Source organism: Eucyclogobius newberryi, unplaced genomic scaffold (assembly GCF_026437365.1).
Source record: "Eucyclogobius newberryi isolate DKJ021-1_F unplaced genomic scaffold, fEucNew1.0.hap1 SCAF_10, whole genome shotgun sequence".
In the NCBI taxonomy this organism is placed as follows: Eukaryota; Metazoa; Chordata; class Actinopteri; order Gobiiformes; family Gobiidae; genus Eucyclogobius; species Eucyclogobius newberryi.
This window is the reverse complement of record NW_027315724.1, coordinates 6,108,755-6,128,556: the sequence shown is the minus strand read 5'-3', so window position 1 is coordinate 6,128,556 and position 19,802 is coordinate 6,108,755. Positions and strand designations below refer to the sequence as shown.

Below are 19,802 nucleotides of genomic sequence, written 5' to 3'. Positions count from 1 at the left end.
GCGGTACAATTTGAATAACACAATAAATACACCATGATAGACACCACGGCAACCTTTATTTTTGCATCAGAAGCTTAATACATATTTTTTTGTGAGTGTAAAGACAATTAATATGTAAATGAGACTCCTGCAAATAGTCATCTGATTGATGATGATATGGAAGAAAGTTGTAAATGAGGCCATCTGACTTGGTGTTAATTAATATGTTCAACAACTAATTTTATTTGCAAGTTTTCTGTTTTATTTTTGAAAAAATAAAAATAAAAAAGTGTTTTAAAGTTAATTTGTTAATTTTTTTTTATAGAATGTTTACAAATACATTTGAAATAAATAATCTTGTTACATCAATGGAAAATATTGATTGTTAGTCACTTTCGTGTTTTGCTATGCAATTATCAAATTGCCATACAAATTTGAAAAAAATCACGGATTGTTTTGCAGCGCCGCTATACAAGTGAAAATCCTTAATCTGAGCCCTGGACTCTCTTCACGTCAGAAAAAAACATATCTTGACTAAACTGGACTAAAACAGGAATGCATGAGGAACAGATTGAAACCAGGACTTAACTCAATTAGAACTAAAACAACTTAATTAAGTTCAATTGATTTTGTAACACCCAAAATCACAGCAGCTGTTGCATTGTAGGGCGAAAAACAAGAATCATTAATAGTTTAGCCATTTAAATCAACTGAATTTGGTTTTCTTGCAATATATCGGCCATTGATCAAAATCAATCTTTACAATTATTAGACAAACTTTAACTGGACCCATTCAGCCACAAACACATTTAGCCAATTTCAACTCTGCCGTCATAGCTTTGTTCAACAATCCACATCTGTTTTTGATCACCAGATAAAAGCAGCCATTGTGGACATTAAACACAATATCAACGTTAACCAGCCAACGTCAGTCAATATGCACGTGCCATACCTCATTGTAAAGCTCGAACCGCCAAAATTAACCCATACAATGATGTTTGAGCGCTGTGTTGAATACAGCGTTAGCGTAGTTAGCATCGCAAAAGCTAATGGACACTGCTTGGGTCAAATTTCAGGGATCATGAACCATTGATTGCTTATTGATTGACTACTTTTATGGGGTTGTTCATGCTAAATAAACATCGGCCGATTCATTGAAATTAACATCCACAACATCGAAGGCCCTCAACATCCACATTGGTGTCGGTGCCAAAAAAGCCAACAGTGGGGCCCTCTGTCGGCTCTGAAATAGGTCACAATTAGAAATAAACCAGGTATAATATATTGAGTACCACAAGAAAGACTATAAACAGATCAAGGTTGCTCTTACAACTAAATACTAAATGGTATTATGCTTGGAATACATCATTTAGGAGAACACAAGGACTACTAAAGGTGTCCTGTTGATCTGCAGGTTCACCCCATATGAGTGGTACAACCCTCACCCGTGCAACCCGGACTCAGATGTGGTGGAGAACAACTTCACCCTCATCAACAGTGTGTGGTTTGGGGTCGGAGCTCTGATGCAGCAAGGTACAGGCTTCGTTCACCCACAGCAGAGGTCTGTCGCTCGCCTCTACATCTGAGCCTCAAACGTCTGTGTTTTCCAGGCTCGGAGCTGATGCCCAAAGCGCTGTCCACCAGGATCGTGGGGGGCATCTGGTGGTTCTTCACACTCATCATCATCTCCTCTTACACTGCTAACCTGGCTGCTTTCCTCACGGTGGAGAGGATGGACTCACCCATAGACTCTGCTGACGATCTGGCCAAACAAACCAAGATCGAGTACGGCGCTGTGCGAGACGGCTCCACCATGACCTTTTTTAAGGTATCGTTCTGGAGCTCTGTACGAGTTTATGGAGTTAGCGTGCCAATGTGAGTGTAAATGCAAGTCTCAGTGATTGAATTTTATTTGGCCTTCTGGCTGACTTTAGAGAAGCTTGCAAATGATGATTGCACATTGATGATTTTGTTGCCCACAGCACAGATGGCATTAGGTGCTAATGAGGAGTTAATGAGGATTTGTAGATGAACTGTACATATTGCTTGGCTAAGACTACACACGTTTATAATGCATAACAAGGACGTATAGGCTGGAACTGTTTACTGTCGCCGCAGAACTGAGAATTCCCTGTAGCACCAAGATAAAATAAGTAATAGATTTGCTACTGAATGCTATGAGCACGTTCAGAGGAGAGGTTTTCTGCATTTGAGGTTGGACAGTTCCAAAATTCCACATTAGTGTGTCTGATGGTCTGACCCTCCTGCAACAGAAAGTAGGAGGGACTTCCTTGCCAGGCAACCCAATCAGCTTGAAGCAAGGAGGGTCTTTCAGTAGGAAAGACCCTCCTTTTCCTGAATGGGAAACAGGAGGAGACGTCCCAGGTGATTGTTTGGCTTCAGCCTGGTTAAGGACATAAAGTGTTTGAAACTGAAATTGTCTTTTATTATGAAAATACCAACATATCTAAAATACCGGTAAGTAGGAAAGGGAATAAAAATGAATGAATCTAAATAAACAAAAACAGCTGTGTTGAATTGACATTTTTGTTTCATGACTATGGTTTGTATTGGATGTTTAAATCGAACTACAAATAAAGTGAATAGATCTGATTTGCTTCTGACAGAAATCCAAGATCTCCACGTATGAGAAGATGTGGGCGTTCATGAGCAGCAGGAAAAACACGGCTCTGGTGAAGAACAACCGTGAGGGCATCCAGAGAGTCCTGACCACGGACTACGCCCTGCTCATGGAGTCCACCAGCATCGAGTACATCAGCCAGAGGAACTGCAACCTCACCCAGATCGGAGGCCTCATCGACTCCAAGGGCTACGGCGTCGGAACACCCATCGGTAAGACAGGACATCTTACATCTAACCCCTGCAGGACATCTCACATCTAACCCCTGCAGGACATCTTACATCGAACCCCTGCAGGACATCTTACATCTAACCCCTGCAGGACATCTTACATCTAACCCCTGCAGGACATCTTACATCTAACCCCTGCAGGACATCTGACATCTAACCCCTGCAGGACATCTCACATCTAACCCCTGCAGGACATCTTACATCTAACCCCTGCAGGACATCTTGCATCTAACCCCTGCAGGACATCTCACATCCAACCCCTGCAAGACATCTTACATCTAACCCCTGCAGGACATCTCACATCTAACCCCTGCAGGACATCTTACATCTAACCCCTGCAGGACATCTTACATCTAACCCCTGCAGGACATCTTGCATCTAACCCCTGCCGGACATCTCACATCTAACCCCTGCAGGACATCTTACATCTAACCCCTGCAGGACATCTGACATCTAACCCCTGCAGGACATCTTACATCCAACCCCTGCAGGACATCTTACATCTAACCCCTGCAGGACATCTTACCTCCAACCCCTGCAGGACATCTGACAACTAACCCCTGCAGGACATCTTACATCTAACCCCTGCAGGACATCTCACATCCAACCCCTGCAAGACATCTTACATCTAACCCCTGCAGGACATCTCACATCTAACCCCTGCAGGACATCTTACATCTAACCCCTGCAGGACATCTTACATCTAACCCCTGCAGGACATCTTGCATCTAACCCCTGCAGGACATCTCACATCTAACCCCTGCAGGACATCTTACATCTAACCCCTGCAGGACATCTGACATCTAACCCCTGCAGGACATCTTACATCCAACCCCTGCAGGACATCTTACATCTAACCCCTGCAGGACATCTTACCTCCAACCCCTGCAGGACATCTGACAACTAACCCCTGCAGGACATCTTACATCTAACCCCTGCAGGACATCTTGCATCTAACCCCTGCAGGACATCTCACATCCAACCCCTGCAAGACATCTTACATCTAACCCCTGCAGGACATCTCACATCTAACCCCTGCAGGACATCTTACATCTAACCCCTGCAGGACATCTTACATCTAACCCCTGCAGGACATCTTGCATCTAACCCCTGCAGGACATCTCACATCTAACCCCTGCAGGACATCTTACATCTAACCCCTGCAGGACATCTGACATCTAACCCCTGCAGGACATCTTACATCCAACCCCTGCAGGACATCTTACATCTAACCCCTGCAGGACATCTTACCTCCAACCCCTGCAGGACATCTGACAACTAACCCCTGCAGGACATCTTACATCTAACCCCTGCAGGACATCTCACATCCAACCCCTGCAAGACATCTTACATCTAACCCCTGCAGGACATCTCACATCTAACCCCTGCAGGACATCTTACATCTAACCCCTGCAGGACATCTTACATCTAACCCCTGCAGGACATCTTGCATCTAACCCCTGCAGGACATCTCACATCTAACCCCTGCAGGACATCTTACATCTAACCCCTGCAGGACATCTGACATCTAACCCCTGCAGGACATCTTACATCCAACCCCTGCAGGACATCTTACATCTAACCCCTGCAGGACATCTTACCTCCAACCCCTGCAGGACATCTGACAACTAACCCCTGCAGGACATCTTACATCTAACCCCTGCAGGACATCTGACATCTAACCCCTGCAGGACATCTTACATCTAACCCCTGCAGGACATCTGACATCTAACCCCTGCAGGACATCTTACATCTAACCCCTGCAGGACATCTTGCATCTAACCCCTGCAGGACATCTTACATCTAACCCCTGCAGGACATCTTACCTCCAACCCCTGCAGGACATCTGACATCTAACCCCTGCAGGACATCTTACATCCAACCCCTGCAGGACATCTTACATCTAACCCCTGCAGGACATCTTACCTCCAACCCCTGCAGGACATCTGACATCTAACCCCTGCAGGACATCTTACATCTAACCCCTGCATGACATCTTACATCTAACCCCTGCAGGACATCTTACATCTAACCCCTGCAGGACATCTTACATCTAACCCCTGCAGGACATCTGACATCTAACCCCTGCAGGACATCTTACATCTAACCCCTGCATGACATCTTACATCTAACCCCTGCAGGACATCTTACATCCAACCCCTGTAGGACATCTTACATCTAACCCCTGCAGGACAAACCCCTGCAGGACATCTTACATGTAACCCCTGCAGGACATCTCACATCTAACCCCTACCGGACATCTTACATCTAACCCCTACATCTTACATCCAACCCCTGCAGGACATCTTACATCTAACCCCTGCAGGACATCTTACATCCAACCCCTGCAGGACATCTTACATCTAACCCCTGCAGGACATCTTACATCCAACCCCTGCAGGACATCTTACATCTAACCCCTGCAGGACATCTTACATCTAACCCCTGCAGGACATCTTGCATCTAACCCCTGCAGGACATCTTACATCTAACCCCTGCAGGACATCTTACATCTAACCCCTGCAGGACATCTGACATCCAACCCCTGCAGGACATCTCACATCTAACCCCTGCAGGACATCTTACATCCAACCCCTGCAGGACATCTTACATCTAACCCCTGCATGCAGGACATCTCACATCTAACCCCTGCAGGACATCTGACATCCAACCCCTGTAGGACATCTTACATCTAACCCCTGCAGGACATCTCACATCCAACCCCTGCAGGACATCTCACATCTAACCCCTGCAGGACATCTCACATCTAACCCCTGCAGGACATCTTACATCTAACCCCTGCAGGACATCTTACATCTAACCCCTGCAGGACATCTCACATCTAACCCCTGCAGGACATCTCACATCTAACCCCTGCAGGACATCTTACATCTAACCCCTGCAGAACATCTTACATCTAACCCCTGCAGGACAAACCCCTGCCGCTCGTGGCGTTAGATGTAAGATGGCGTTGATCAAATGTCAAAAACGTTACGTGAGTCAAATGTGCCAAAAGTCCATTTACAAAAACAGCGTAAAAACATCTTGATAAGCTGCTAGGTCGGCATCTGAGGGAACGCCCACTAACTGACCTCTGTGGGCGGAGCAATCCATTAATTTTAAGATCGACCTGGTTTATGGTTCATATCTCTGTAATTACTGGGCCTTTTAACATGAAACAAAAATTAAGTGCTTCTAAACACATATATTTTTTAGATATTCTCAGAAAGTTGTGCCATTATTCAACTTGCGTGACACGCCAGCCCCGCCCACATTCTGTTTGAATGTTTAAGGCTCTGGAATCAGACTCAGAGCCAATGAAATCGTCGGTCATCCATTTACCGACCAATCCCAGTCGGAGGTTTTATCGCTTCACACTGAGATACGGAAGTAGCGCTTTCCACCCCCGTTCCAAAACATTCAAGAGCGCGGACCCGGCCCGTGACCCGGCTCGTGACCCGGCTCGTGACCCAGTGTTTACTTCTGCTCTGGCTTCGGTTTGAACAATCAGGAAAGTCCGCTCTACTCGCCGTGATGAACGTGCGTTAGATGCGGTTATACGAAGGGCGTCATCGCGATTCAGGAGACATTTTCTGTATTCGGGGACAGATAACGCTGAACACGCCTTGTTGACATGGGCTACGTAATATCTGGGTTTATGTGATTGGTTCTGTCTCTGCTCTAAACTCCGCCCTAGAAATTGAAAGGCAGCGGTCGAGCCCCAGACCCTCACAGTTTTGATAAGTAGTTTGCCAAAACGTGTTGGGAACGGCTGGTCAGTCAATAATTCAACTCTAAAAACATAGTTGCTGTCATCTGAAAGGACTTTAAACCGTGAGAATCATTTTGCAGGTGCGTGGAGCGATCCCTAACATGAATGATCAGGTTCAACATTTGTAGATTTCTCTTTTGGATATTCATAGAGTTACATAAACACTTGCCCATTATCTCAGGTTATGACATAATCAGATTCTTGAACGTGAACACAACCTTTTGAGGAACTGTACACATTTCTCCTCACTCTGGACACTACCCTGCTCTCTGATGTGTTCAGGCTCGCCCTACAGGGACAAGGTGACCATTGCCATCTTGCAGCTGCAGGAGGAAGGCAAGCTCCACATGATGAAGGAGAAGTGGTGGCGAGGGAACGGCTGCCCGGAGGAGGACAGCAAAGAGGCCAGCGCTTTGGGCGTGGAGAACATCGGGGGCATCTTCATCGTGCTGGCCGCCGGGCTGGTGCTCTCCGTGTTCGTGGCCATCGGAGAGTTCATCTACAAGTCCAGGAAGAACATTGACATCGAGGAGGTGAGCGTGGGTCAGTGCGAATGGCATCACAAATATTAACGACGCAGACAAACGGATTTACGGACCTGAAGGCAATACTGGAGTCCGCACTCGAAGAAGAAGAAGTTTGAATGTGGCTTCTGCACTGTTACAATCAATAAGGATTTGTTACTACAGTTTAGTGTTCGAGTAGTTTTGACATACTCTTTTTAGTCAGATTTTTTTTTGGAACTGGAAAAACCTGGCCAGTAATCGTGAATATATTTTGTCCTAATGAAAGAGTCGTGTGTGTGTGGAGCAGATGAGCAAAAAATAGCATCGACGTCAAGAACAGGAATCGCTACATTTTTAAACACACGATCTGGAAATTGCAGTGAAGAGACAGATTTACACCTTTTTTTGGAATAGTACGACTGGCCAGGTTGTTTAAAAAAAAAAAAAAAAAAAGCCCTTACTGTTCTCTACACATTTTTGACCATTTTGGCCTTCTGCCGTTTTGTTTTGCGCAAAAAAGTGTAGCATTGTTTTGTGTGTTTTATGCCATGATTATAAGAATATGGGTAAGTATTGACCAGTTGGATCTTTTCAGCTCGTTTACCATTGCAGTAATTTTGCTCAGTTACTATGTTATGTCATATTTATAGCGCACAGAACTCAAAACATAAAAAACTCATTAATATTTTATTTTGACTTATGTATTACTTCATGATTATTTAATTGCTTTTGATTCTTCCCAAGACCTCTGCTTTATGTCAGTATATTTTGTATGATTTCAGATCCATGGACATGCATGTAATTGTTTTGTTATTGTCAGGTTTGTTTCAGAACGACTAAAGTGATGTGGGAATATTACAGCTCGTGCAGTTTTGTTGTTTTCTTTTGCTTGACCTTACGTCACAGACAAATGGTTCAAAGGTTAGATCATGTGTATTTATGTCGGTAAGGGTCAGATGTTATCCAAGGTGCGTAACTTACAAAAACTCCTTGAATAGGTGATTCTAAACCTGAATATTTTCATTTGGAATTACATATTTTTTACTGGTTTCAAGCCTTAAAGGGTTTATGACAGGTTTTTACGATTTTCTGGACTTTATTTGGTGTATTTATACCTGTTGTACATAAAAAATATAGTTTTACACCAATCGAGCAGGTGTTTGTGGAGAAAATGACAGTAGAAAATGACAGGAAGTGACATCACACTAGGGCTACTCATTCCAGTCAAAGTTTATGCATAATTTACACAAAGAGACAACTTTTTTGACTCTCTAAACATCAATTCAACAAAATTAAGACACTCTCATATTTCTATTTTTCAAAAAAAAAAGTGTTACATTAGATAAGTTTTTGCCCAGTGGTTCCTGGGTAATTTCTTAGTGTGATGTCATAAATTACAAACAGGAAGTGAAATGATAAAACTAAAAAATGTGCTATTCTGTGTTAACATTTTTATCATTTTTAGCTAAATTCTAAATATATTTATCCTAACTGCATTTTAGTTCACTGCATCATCCGACCTGTCAGAGGCACTTTAAATACAATTCATATTCTAAATTATATCCCAAGTAATTTTAAGTAGTAGATTTGTTCCTATTTTGTGTGGCAGAATCTGTGGCTGAATTCACACGCACAATAAAACAAAAAAGTGACTAAACCAGGACTAGAAAAGGATCTCAACCAAGCGAGACACTAAAAAAACAACATTCTGTTATGCAAAGATTTTCCTGTGTCATTAAACATAATTACACACCAGCACATGATTTATCGGCATCTAAGGCCTGATTTGAACTGATCAATAATATTTCATTGTGTGGTCATTAAAAAATATAGTAATTACTGTGTTTTCAGACGTAGAAGATAATTATCAGTTCAGTTTGGTCAATTTTCCATTAATATTATTTTTATTAAAAAAAAGAAAATAATAAATACCAACAAACTGCAAGGCAAGAAAGGGAATGTTAAGAATAAAAATAAATATATATTAATAATTAATAATCATAATAATAATAGCTTGTTGAATATTCTATAAAACAAAATGTCAGAGATGTTGCTTGTCATACGCTTTTACCAGTGACTAGTAAATATGTCTATTTTCAAATTAACTGTGAAGGTTATTTTTTACATTTGATAAAAGTCCATTTGAGCTCAGTCCTTGACAGTCGGTTCATTTTGTGTCATCCAGTTCTTTGAGAGCAAAAGTACACTCCAAATGTGACTTTTAAAAGAGATTATATATTTTTTTTTAAGATGTCTGGTCAATTTTTATTCACAACTTTATACTAATTTTCTGCCTAACCCTGTGCTTGGAGTACCTAACCCTGTGCTTGGAGAACCTAACCCTGTGCTTGGAGAACCTAACCCTGTGCTTGGAGTACCTAACCCTGTGCTTAGAGTACCTAACCCTGTGCTTGGAGTACCTAACCCTGTGCTTGGAGTACCTAACCCTGTGCTTAGAGTACCTAACCCTGTGCTTGGAGTACCTAACCCTGTGCTTGGAGTACCTAACCCTGTGCTTGGAGAACCTAACCCTGTGCTTGGAGTACCTAACCCTGTGCTTAGAGTACCTAACCCTGTGCTTGGAGTACCTAACCCTGTGCTTGGAGTACCTAACCCTGTGCTTAGAGTACATAACCCTGTGCTTGGAGTACCTAACCCTGTGCTTAGAGTACCTAACCCTGTGCTTGGAGTACCTAACCCTGTGCTTAGAGTACCTAACCCTGTGCTTGGAGTACCTAACCCTGTGCTTGGAGTACCTAACCCTGTGCTTGGAGAACCTAACCCTGTGCTTGGAGTACCTAACCCTGTGCTTAGAGTACCTAACCCTGTGCTTGGAGAACCTAACCCTGTGCTTGGAGTACCTAACCCTGTGCTTGGAGTACCTAACCCTGTGCTTGGAGTACCTAACCCTGTGCTTGGAGTAGGTGGTAAGTAGATCCTGCAGTCAGGTATGTGAAAATACATTTTTAATCCAAGATGTCTGTTGTCGGGGAGATTAAAAGACTAAGCTGTTCTAAAGCCTTTTGTTTTCCAGAATCTGTCTCACTTTTCTGGAGCTATTATGACAAAGCTGATTTATTGAACTGTGTAAAAGAAACTTCCTGCCGTAAGTGACTGAGGCAGGAAGTGACTGAGGCGTGCGTGAATAATTGTGCTACAATAAACCTCAACTATAGGGATTAAATTACACAAGAGTGAAAAGTAATTGGAGAAACTGCTAAAGTAGAGTATTCGTAAGAGTAACTGGGGCGATAAACAAACCCAGAATAAACTCGGATCAAGGAGAACACCAACTGAAGTAAATGTATTCGGGAAAATGTAAGTGACCTCGGATTATTACATCTGGCATCGTTAGTATTTTCAGTTTTTGTGACCGAACGTGAAGATGATGTTGTTTCCTTTTCCCTTTCATGCACGACTGATAACATGTTTTGCTGTTTGTCTTTTACACATTGTAGCTTCGTTTATGGACTTTTTTTCATATTAATGGAAGAGCTGGGGGTCAAGTTCAGTTCAGGGTTTTTTAATGTCAAGTTTTGAAGCAGAAACACGCACTTTGACCCTGATATCGATGCATAAGATCCTCTCAGCTGTTTTAGGTATCTTTGGGCGGGACATATAACCCGCCTCGCCCCAGTGTCTCTGTACTCCAGTGTGTGAAAGAATGAGTGTGGAGACCTATTTAAATTGTATATTTTGAAGCGGAATTCAGTGTTAATACAGTAATCCAACCTTCTTCTTCCAGCGATCCTTATCTTACATAGGTGCACGTTCTTCTCCCGCCTGCGTACAAGGGGACATCTACATCTTTTCTGGTAAATAAAGATGTTATAACGGTATTGATCATCTTATATTTTTAGAAGCAATTCACATGCCGTCCCTTTATAAAGATTTATGGGGAGGTTAAAGTCTCAGGTCACAAAGTAGTGGGAGTGATGCAAGTCTCACCTACTCTCACCCCAATCAGAGTGTGACAACCGACTGCAGGATGATACAGGATTACTCAGGCGCGCACGGGCCAAATGAAATACCAACACAATTCTATGTACATTAAGTAATAACTATGCTTTTATTAGTCTCAATGAAACATGAACAAAGACTTAATTCATAATGAACAAATGCTTTATTCAGGCTTAGTAACTGACTGTAATACCTAAGCCCTTTGTGAAATAGTTACTAAGAAGCATTCTTAATTATCTATTTGTTTATCATTGCTTTATTAGGTATATTCAAGGTAAAGTTATTATTAAGTAGTACCAGTTCTTCTCTGTAAGTCTTTTGGTACCTTTTTGTTTAGTCCCGCTACTGTAATCTCACAGAACTCACTCAAAAACATCACACAATTTATCACAATCTAATCTAAATTATAATTTGAGTTGCCACAATTGATTAATCAGCATATAGAAAAAAGAATGTGTTCTGAAAAGAAAAAATCTATTCTTATACAGAAGTCTTGTTGTTCCTGTAGTTTACGCCTTTATAAATGTGTTTGGAAATACGAGAGGCTTGTATTACTTTATAGGTTCATCTAGGTTGACAAGGGCAACAATTAATGCAAAATCCTGACTAGCTGGCAACAAAAATAGCTGTATTTTGATCATTTACTGCTATCAGACTCTAAAAAGCTTAGAAAATGACCTTTTATTACAAGAATGAATAAAAAAACTATTAACTATTTCAGATTTGTATCAATAATGCACTGAAAGGAATCCAAATGTTTTAACATAACTCACAATTCTAACCATATTCGTAATAAAAAATGGCAATTCCAAAATTCCTTTATCACTCGCGCGTTTCCATTCCCTTTATTGTAAAGCGGGCTCTCCGTGAGTGCCTGGCAGTGTGAACCCGGTGTGAGCTGCGGTCGTCCTGTGCTCCGTCAGGATTACTCTATTCTGCTCTTCATCTCAATAATCCTGTCAATGGGATAGACCCCTTCTCTCTTTCAGCTAGACCCCAAATTGAAGCTGATGGAGAAACTGCGGCGTGTAATCAGTTAGCTCACCAGCTTATGGACTTAAGCGGCGCCAAGAGAAGGGCACCGACCTTATGTTGGGATTCATTACATTGTGTTAAGTATTGTGTCTTTGTGGGGGATTATGGGCGCCCCGCTGGTTTGGAATGTAATGCTGGAAGAGAATATTTCATAGAAGGTCAGTTGAGGTGTATATTTTGCCATTGTCGTGTTGAGGAGTTCCACAGGGGACGGTCGTTTCTTCTTCAATCTTTGCATCGCATTTGAATTCCGTTCAAGCAGTAAAAGACAATAATTAAATAAATGTGATTTAGGTTTAATGCCATACTGTGAAATATTCAAAATAACACTACTCAAGTAGAAATGTAGTGGTCCAAGAAAGAGTAAGAAAGTATTTGGAGAAAACTACTACTTAACTAAGAGTAACTGTAAGAGTGACCGTATGCACGTAACAGCTTTCAAATTCAAGTTCATGTAATTTGAAGGACATGAAAAAATGAGAAAAACGGAAAAATCTTTTCTCAAATGTTAAAATAATTTCATATCATCGACATAAAGATTTTCTCACATTGGGAAGAGGAACCAACACTTTTACTCAAGTAAGAGTAAAGTGATACTGTCAAATATTTTACGCAAATACAAGTATAAGTATATGTCTGAAAAATACTCTGAGAAGTACCGTTTTTTTAATACATTTCTCATGTACGGTATGTAACGTATTACCCAACTCTGAAAAAAATGTCCTGGCAAAAAAAGAACTGAGCACGTGGCAGAACCCCAATTCTGTCATTAACAAAAATGTATAATAATAATAATAAATATAGCCGCAAGCGGCAATGATCGGCCCTCGCCACGCCGCCGCCACGCCGCAAGAGGAGGGGGCGCTAACGCGCCCCAATTGTCCTTTTATTACGCCTACTGCTGAATCTGTGACGCTGTCACATCTTCTCCCCTTTGTTTTACCATCAAAAAGCAATTTTATTTTGAATTCTTGGCAAAATGTGCGGCTTCGCCGCACAGACACCGTGACTCTTTGAATAAAAATGTGGATAACTTTTGATGGTCCACCCCTGAAGATGAGTCTCACCAAATTTCAGGTTAATATGTCTAACGTCCTAAGAGGAGTTCGTGAAAGTCTAAAGTGTAAACATGTTCTGGCGATTTCCCCATTGGAATAACATGGGAGGTTTTGGTCATCGCTACGGCAACGCCATAACAATTATGACATGGGTCTCATTGACTTTTTTGATGGGGCCAAAATTGAGTTGTGTGTCAAATTTCATATAATTTCGCAAAACTAAACATTTAACCTCCATATAAAATCTGTAGGGGGCGCTGTGGCTCCAAATTAATTTATTTCACTTCAAGTAGGTTTAGGGCAAAGAGTTTAACAACTGATTCTAATTTGACGCAATTCGGACTTTATCTGCGCAAACGGCAGAAATGTTAAATTTGGGAGATTTCTGAAATTCTTGCTACAGTTTGCGGCTTCGCCGCACAGAGACCGTGACAGGTATCAATGTAATTTGGATAACTTTTGATGTCCCACTCCTCAGTAGCATTTTCACCAAATTTCAGCTTTTTAGGGCCAACGCCCTGGGAGGAGTTTGTAAAAGTACGACGTTTGGAAAAACTCCGAAGTCATGTTTAGCCATTTTTGAAGCAATATGGCCGACATTTGGTTGGGCGGACGGCGTTGCCGTAATAATATTTTTTACTTCTCTTGTCACCATCGACCTCTGCGCCAAATTTCATGATTCTACGATCACATTTTTTTTGGGTCAGTTCCCATCTCTCAATGCATTTTTGGTACATTTGGGGGCGCTGACGCGCCATTTTTTTTTATTTTAAAAAAGGGAAATAGCCAGAATGTAGAGGGGCACGATTTTTAGAGGTGTGCAAATTTTTGTGACTTTTCGTCAATGTTCACTGGGTGAAAAATAGGGGGGTTGGTCCCGAGAAGAAGAAGAAAGAATTAAAGCCGCAAGCGGCATCCAACGGCCCTCGCGGGCCGCCGGCCTTCCGACTCTGCGCTTTCGACTTGATAAAGATGGCGCCCTTATTGTGTCTTGAATAAAAAAAGAACTTGACAGACGGCGACACATTGGACATGGCCAATCCAGTGCAAATGAACACAAGTGTCAGTCAAATTTGCTGCGCCGCCGCACAGAGACCGTAGCACTTGGAATAAAAATATGGATAACTTTTGATGCCGCGCTTGTGTAGATAATTTTTCCCAAAGTAAAGCTTGATCGAGCTATTGCCCACGGAGGAGTTTGTTAAAGTGTGAAGCGTAAATGTGAACATTTCAAGGATTTGGCGTTTTTCCCATTTGTGACAGTATATTTGCAGCTCCACGGCACAGAGACCGTACCACTTAAAATCAAAATATGGATAACTTTTGATGCCCCGTTTGTGTAGATGATTTTCCCCAAATATGAGCTTGATCGGGCAATCGGCCTAGGAGGAGTTCGTTAAAGTGTGAAGCGTAAAAATGTGGTGATTTTAGAGATTTCGCTGTTTTCCCATTTCTGACATATATTTGCGGGTCCGCCACACAGAGACCGTAGCACTTAGAATCAAAATATGGGTAAGTTTTGATGCCCCGCTTGTGTAGATGATATTCTCCAAATATGAACTTGATCGGACAATCGCCCTAGGAGGAGTTTGTTAAAGTGTGAAGCGTAAAAATGTGGTGATTTGAGCGATTCTACGATTTTCCCATAAGGATAACATGGGATGTTTCTGTCAACGCTACGGTTACGCCGTACAAAATATGACTTTGGCTCTCATACTTGTATGATCAGGATGGCAAATTAGAATTTCGTTCAAAATATCATGTCATTTGGAAAAACTCTATTGTTTATAGGCCACTCTGAAGGCCAAATAGTCAGAATTCTGGGAAACGTTTGCGGCTCCGTCGCACAAAGACCGTAAAAGTTATCCTTAAAATTTGGATAACTTTAGATACACCACTTGTCTAGAGGACGTACACCGATTTTGAGGTTGGTGGGCAAAACGCACTAGGAGGACTTCGTTAAAGTGTAAAACATAAAAATGTGGTAATTTGAGAGATTTTGTGGTTTTCCCATAGGGATAACATGGGAGGTTTCTGTCATCGCTACGACTACGGCGTAAAAATTTAGGCATTTTTGTGATTGGCTTTTGTGATCGGGACGGCAAAATAGAATTTTGGGTAAAGTTTAGACAATTTTGGTAAAACTAATTTTTGACCTTCAATGTTAATTTAAAGGTCACTCTGTAGGGGGCGCTATCACTGCCATTTCAATTTTGTCAGCCTAAACTGGTCCAAACTAGAAAGTTTAACAACTGATTCAAATTTGGTCCTAATCGGACTGGTTTTGATCAAATGGGAGCAATTTTTAGACCTGCAATATTCCAAAATAAGTTGTCCAACTTTGCGGCTGCGCCGCACACAGACCGTAAAAGGTATCTCAAAAAATTGAATAACTTTAGATGCCCCACTTGTCCAGAGGACGTACGCCGATTTTGAAGTCGGTGGGCAAAACGCCCTAGGAGGAGTTCGTCAAAGTTTGACGTAAACAAAATGGCTAACTCAGCTTGTTTTCATTTTCAAAGGAAGATGGCGGCCATAGGGTAAGTTTGGGGGCGTGGCCACAATGATTTTTTTTGTTTATCCTCACGAGAGGAATGCGTGTCCCGAATTTCGTAGCTTTACGCCAAAGTTGACCTCGGGGCGTCTCCCATAGGCGCAATGTATTTTGACTTTTGTCGGTGGCGCTGTCGCGCCATTTTTTAACGAAAAAAAAAATGGCCCAGAAAAAATAAAATTTTTCGCCGATTCTGAATTTTGGGCAAAGTTTGGTGAGTTTTTGAGCATGTTCAGGGGGTCAAATTAGAGATCAAAGCGCTGAAGAAGAACAAGAAAAATAATAATAATAATAATAATAATATTTTTAGCAAAAACAATATAGCCGTTTTTACTATAACAACAAATGATACATCGTTTGAAAGCTCTAAGCCTTCCCGATGCCGCCATGGGGTGGAATCATCATTACGAGCGCTTACGCGCTCGTCACTCCCTATTCCGTCGGGATGCCCCGCCCACTCCCCATAGACTTCCATTGATTTGAGCAGATACAAGCATGGCCCATGCCTGCGGCATGGATTCTCGCGTACGGGACGATGCCAGGAGGGTTTTTGGAGGAATGCAGCGCTTCGCGCTGCTGTTGTCAACAATTAGTGAATGGGCTACGCCCATTCACTAATTGTTGACTATTTCTGTCATAGCAGGAGTAAGTATGCATGATCCATGCCTTCGGCATGGGCTAGTTCACTGTACTTGCCAGGGGCGACGGGGTACCAAACATGCGGGCGCAGACAGTTGCAACGCTGCCTTCGGCAGCGTTGCGGGAGCAATAGGCCCTCCCCCTGCTGGGGCTCGGGCCTAATAATATTCCGATGCGAAAACAATGTTTCCCATTTTCCAAATATCATAAACTATACATTTTCGGAAAGCGCTCGCGCTTTCCTACCTCATGGTGTGGGTCCCTGGTCACTGACGGGTACTTTCGTTAATTTTGAGTGGGCTCCGCCCACTTTGTGTTTTTGGCCCTCTACACAGTAATAATGTTCAATTTTTGCATTACATGCTTATATGCACGGAACATGCAAGAGATGGGGAACGTATTCGTGAGCTACTTAGCGCAAATGAGTGCTTTATATGGGGATGACGACCGCTTCGCGGTCGTCATCTCAATGTAAAGTGCTCGTTTAGTGCGCACTTTTGCACGGGCTTCGCCCATTTACAACGGTAATGTTCCATTTTCCTACAACTAATTAGTATGCACGGGGCGTGCATGAGTGGAGGAGTGCGTTAGTGAGTGTTTGGAAGTGGGCGAGCGCTTCGCGCTCGATTTCGTGCGCACTACGTGCGCACTTTCGCAGCCGTGCTTCGCACGGCCTTACGAGATTAATAGGCCTCTCGCCAGCTTGTGGCGCTCGGGCCTAATAATAATACACTTGTGTTTATTTAATCAATATGTTGTCAAGTAGTTTTGAATTTTAATCTTTTATTGAGTCCAACTTTAATATGAAGGTGTTCCACAGGGGTCTGTCATTGGGCAAAGCAACTACTTGCCAAAACACATAAAAAGTGCAGGCATAATGCTTTCCATGTAAAGATGTTATATATTAAAGGTGGAATGGACAATTTTTTTTAGCACATTTTTTTATCATATTTCCTCGTGGCGTGGATAAATCATTTGTCCTGCTACGTATCAATCATAAAACGCACCTACCGCTCACCTGCAGCCGCGTCAGGCTCGTCCCCACGTTTCCACGTGCCTAAGCGCATGGATCTATCATAATATAGTTCCCTCAGTGTACGGGGCAAAATGAAGACGGAGAAAGACAGTTCGAGCTGACGCAGAAGTGGACAGAAATCTACGGGAGACGAGAGATGCGATGCGCTCCGTTGTGCTAATAAACAAACGCACGTGTGTGTTGTATCAGTCCGCACGGGGGAATCGCCGAAAAATCGTCCATTGCGCCTTTAAGGGGGACGTATTATGCTGAATAGATTTTAATGATCTAGTTTTTTCCTCATCATAAGTTTACTCAAAAGTTTTATTTTGATGGGTTGATGGATTTGAGTAATCCTGTATTGTCCTGCAAATGAGGCTTGAATGCTCATGCTTGAGTGCCTATCGAGAGCGCCTATCGAGAGCGCCTAACGAGAGCGCCTAACGAGAGTGCCTATCGCTGCCGTTGGTTTGATTAGCACCCACTTGAAGCTGCAATAATCTCCTCAGCAACTTCCAGATGTTGGTAATCCGTGTTTACCTCCCGTTTCCTAATCCTCCTTTTCCCGAAGTGGTTTGGGTATTTCTTCCTTCTGGAATCACCTAAACTGTCGGAAGCAAACGTGAAACAAACGATAGATCCGCCCAAAATCATACTGCGTTGGAATTCAAGTCTCATTCACTGTATTGCATAAGAGAATTCATTTTAAAAGCTTGGAATAGTTTGTAGCACAGTGGAATTGTTTGTTAGCACTTGGGCCTCACGTCAGGAGGGGGCGCTCTGGAACATCAGGAGGGGGCGCTCTGGGACGTCAGGAGGGGGCGCTCTGGGATGTCAGGAGGGGGCGCTCTGGGACGTCAGGAGGGGGCGCTCTGGGACGTCAGGAGGGGGCGCTCTGGGACGTCAGGAGGGGGCGCTCTGGGACGTCAGGAGGGGGCGCTCTGGGACGTCAGGAGGGGGCGCTCTGGGACGTCAGGAGGGGACGCTCTGGGACACTTCTCCATTTGCTTATTTCCTGTGAACGTTGGTTAATCTGCTTCTTTTATCGTTGGATTTTCTTACTTTTTTCGAGAAGCCTTGAGAGGCTATAGGTCCATATACGTATATTTTTTTGTCAGAATTCACCAGTGTTTAATGCAGTGGAACATTCCAGAGAGACAAGAGAGTGGACAGAAACATGACATAGTGCACCTTATTTTTTTATTAGAACTTAGAACAATTAGAACAACAGCCCAACAACACAATAACAACAGAACACATAATAATAATAATTTTAATGTATAAATATATAAAATTAAAAAAAAATAAAAAATAATATATAGGAATACAAGTAGATAATAAGGGATCGGCATAGAAAAATAAAAAAAATAAAAAAAAATGAAAAAAAATCCAAGAAGAACTAGAACATATTAAATTCAGAATAACGGTCCCATTTTGTCCATCCATCCTTTTTCTGCGAATATAGGAGTTGAAGGGCGGTTTATTGTAATCTGCCGTTGTAATGACAGTTGAAGGTTTTGGTTATTCTGATGAATTCCAGGATTGGGTTTAAACTGCTTTCATTTTGTTTCGCCGTCTTTAATCTGCTAACCCTGCGTTCTCTTAATCACAACTCAGAGCAGGTTTTTTAATCTGGACCGAATCAGGCCGCGGATTACAGACCCCTGACCTTCCCATGATGCACAGCTGCTTCCTCCCTCCTCATCCACTTTACACTGAAGAAAAGAGAACTTGTGTGTGTGTGTGTGTGCGTGTGTGTCTGTGTGTGTGTGTGTCTGTGTGTGTGTGTGTGTGTCTGTGTGTGTGTGTGTCTGTGTGTGTGTGTGTGTGTCTGTGCGTGTGTCTGTGCGTGTGTGTGTCTGTGTGCAGGGCCGGCCCAAGCCTTCAGGGGGCCCTAAGCGAAAATTTTTTTGGGGGCCCCTCACCACGTCATCAGAATCAGTTTTATTGCCATTGTCAGTAAACAATTCACATATGGGAACTTTCTTCAACGCTAACAAAGCGCACCAAAACTCCAGGGCATCTGTTTGCCAGTTAGTTTATTCTCAGCACCTCACAAGCTCAAATATTGCTAACTTAAATCCCACAATGCAACTTGGTATTCCGCTGACATCACCTCTACTCCCTGAACAAATAACACACGTCCCAGATATGTTTTTGGGCGTATTTGTGGGCGTTAAGGGTCGACAGCCACGTTAGCAGTTTAAATTAATGAACAGGGGGGTCTGGGGGCCCTCCCCCAGAGATTTTCAGACCTTTTTTGGGTCTTCTGGTGCATTTTAATGTGGTCCAGCAGGCTAAGGTAAGAGTAAAATGTTGAGGTTGTAATGCTATAAAATTATGATGTGATGAAACTGTGCCAGGAGAAAATGACTAAAGCCAGTTATTAATACATTAGTGTACTTAATTACTC

At 42.6% G+C, this 19,802-nt stretch overlaps 1 protein-coding gene across 3 annotated transcripts in view; it reads left to right on the top strand.

The window, feature by feature from the left end:
* Positions 1–7,240, top strand: part of LOC140373640 (glutamate receptor ionotropic, kainate 1) — a 54,622-nt gene extending 47,382 nt beyond the window's left edge. For all 3 annotated transcript variants that reach the window (XM_072460253.1, XM_072460262.1, XM_072460244.1), the window contains 4 exons: positions 1,394–1,512; positions 1,590–1,807; positions 2,607–2,832; positions 6,905–7,240. In XM_072460253.1, coding sequence (XP_072316354.1) covers positions 1,394–1,512; positions 1,590–1,807; positions 2,607–2,832; positions 6,905–7,194 — 853 coding nt within the window. In that variant the 3' untranslated portion in view covers positions 7,195–7,240. The remainder of the gene's footprint in view (positions 1–1,393; positions 1,513–1,589; positions 1,808–2,606; positions 2,833–6,904) is intronic.
* The last annotated feature ends 12,562 nt before the right edge of the window (positions 7,241–19,802 follow it).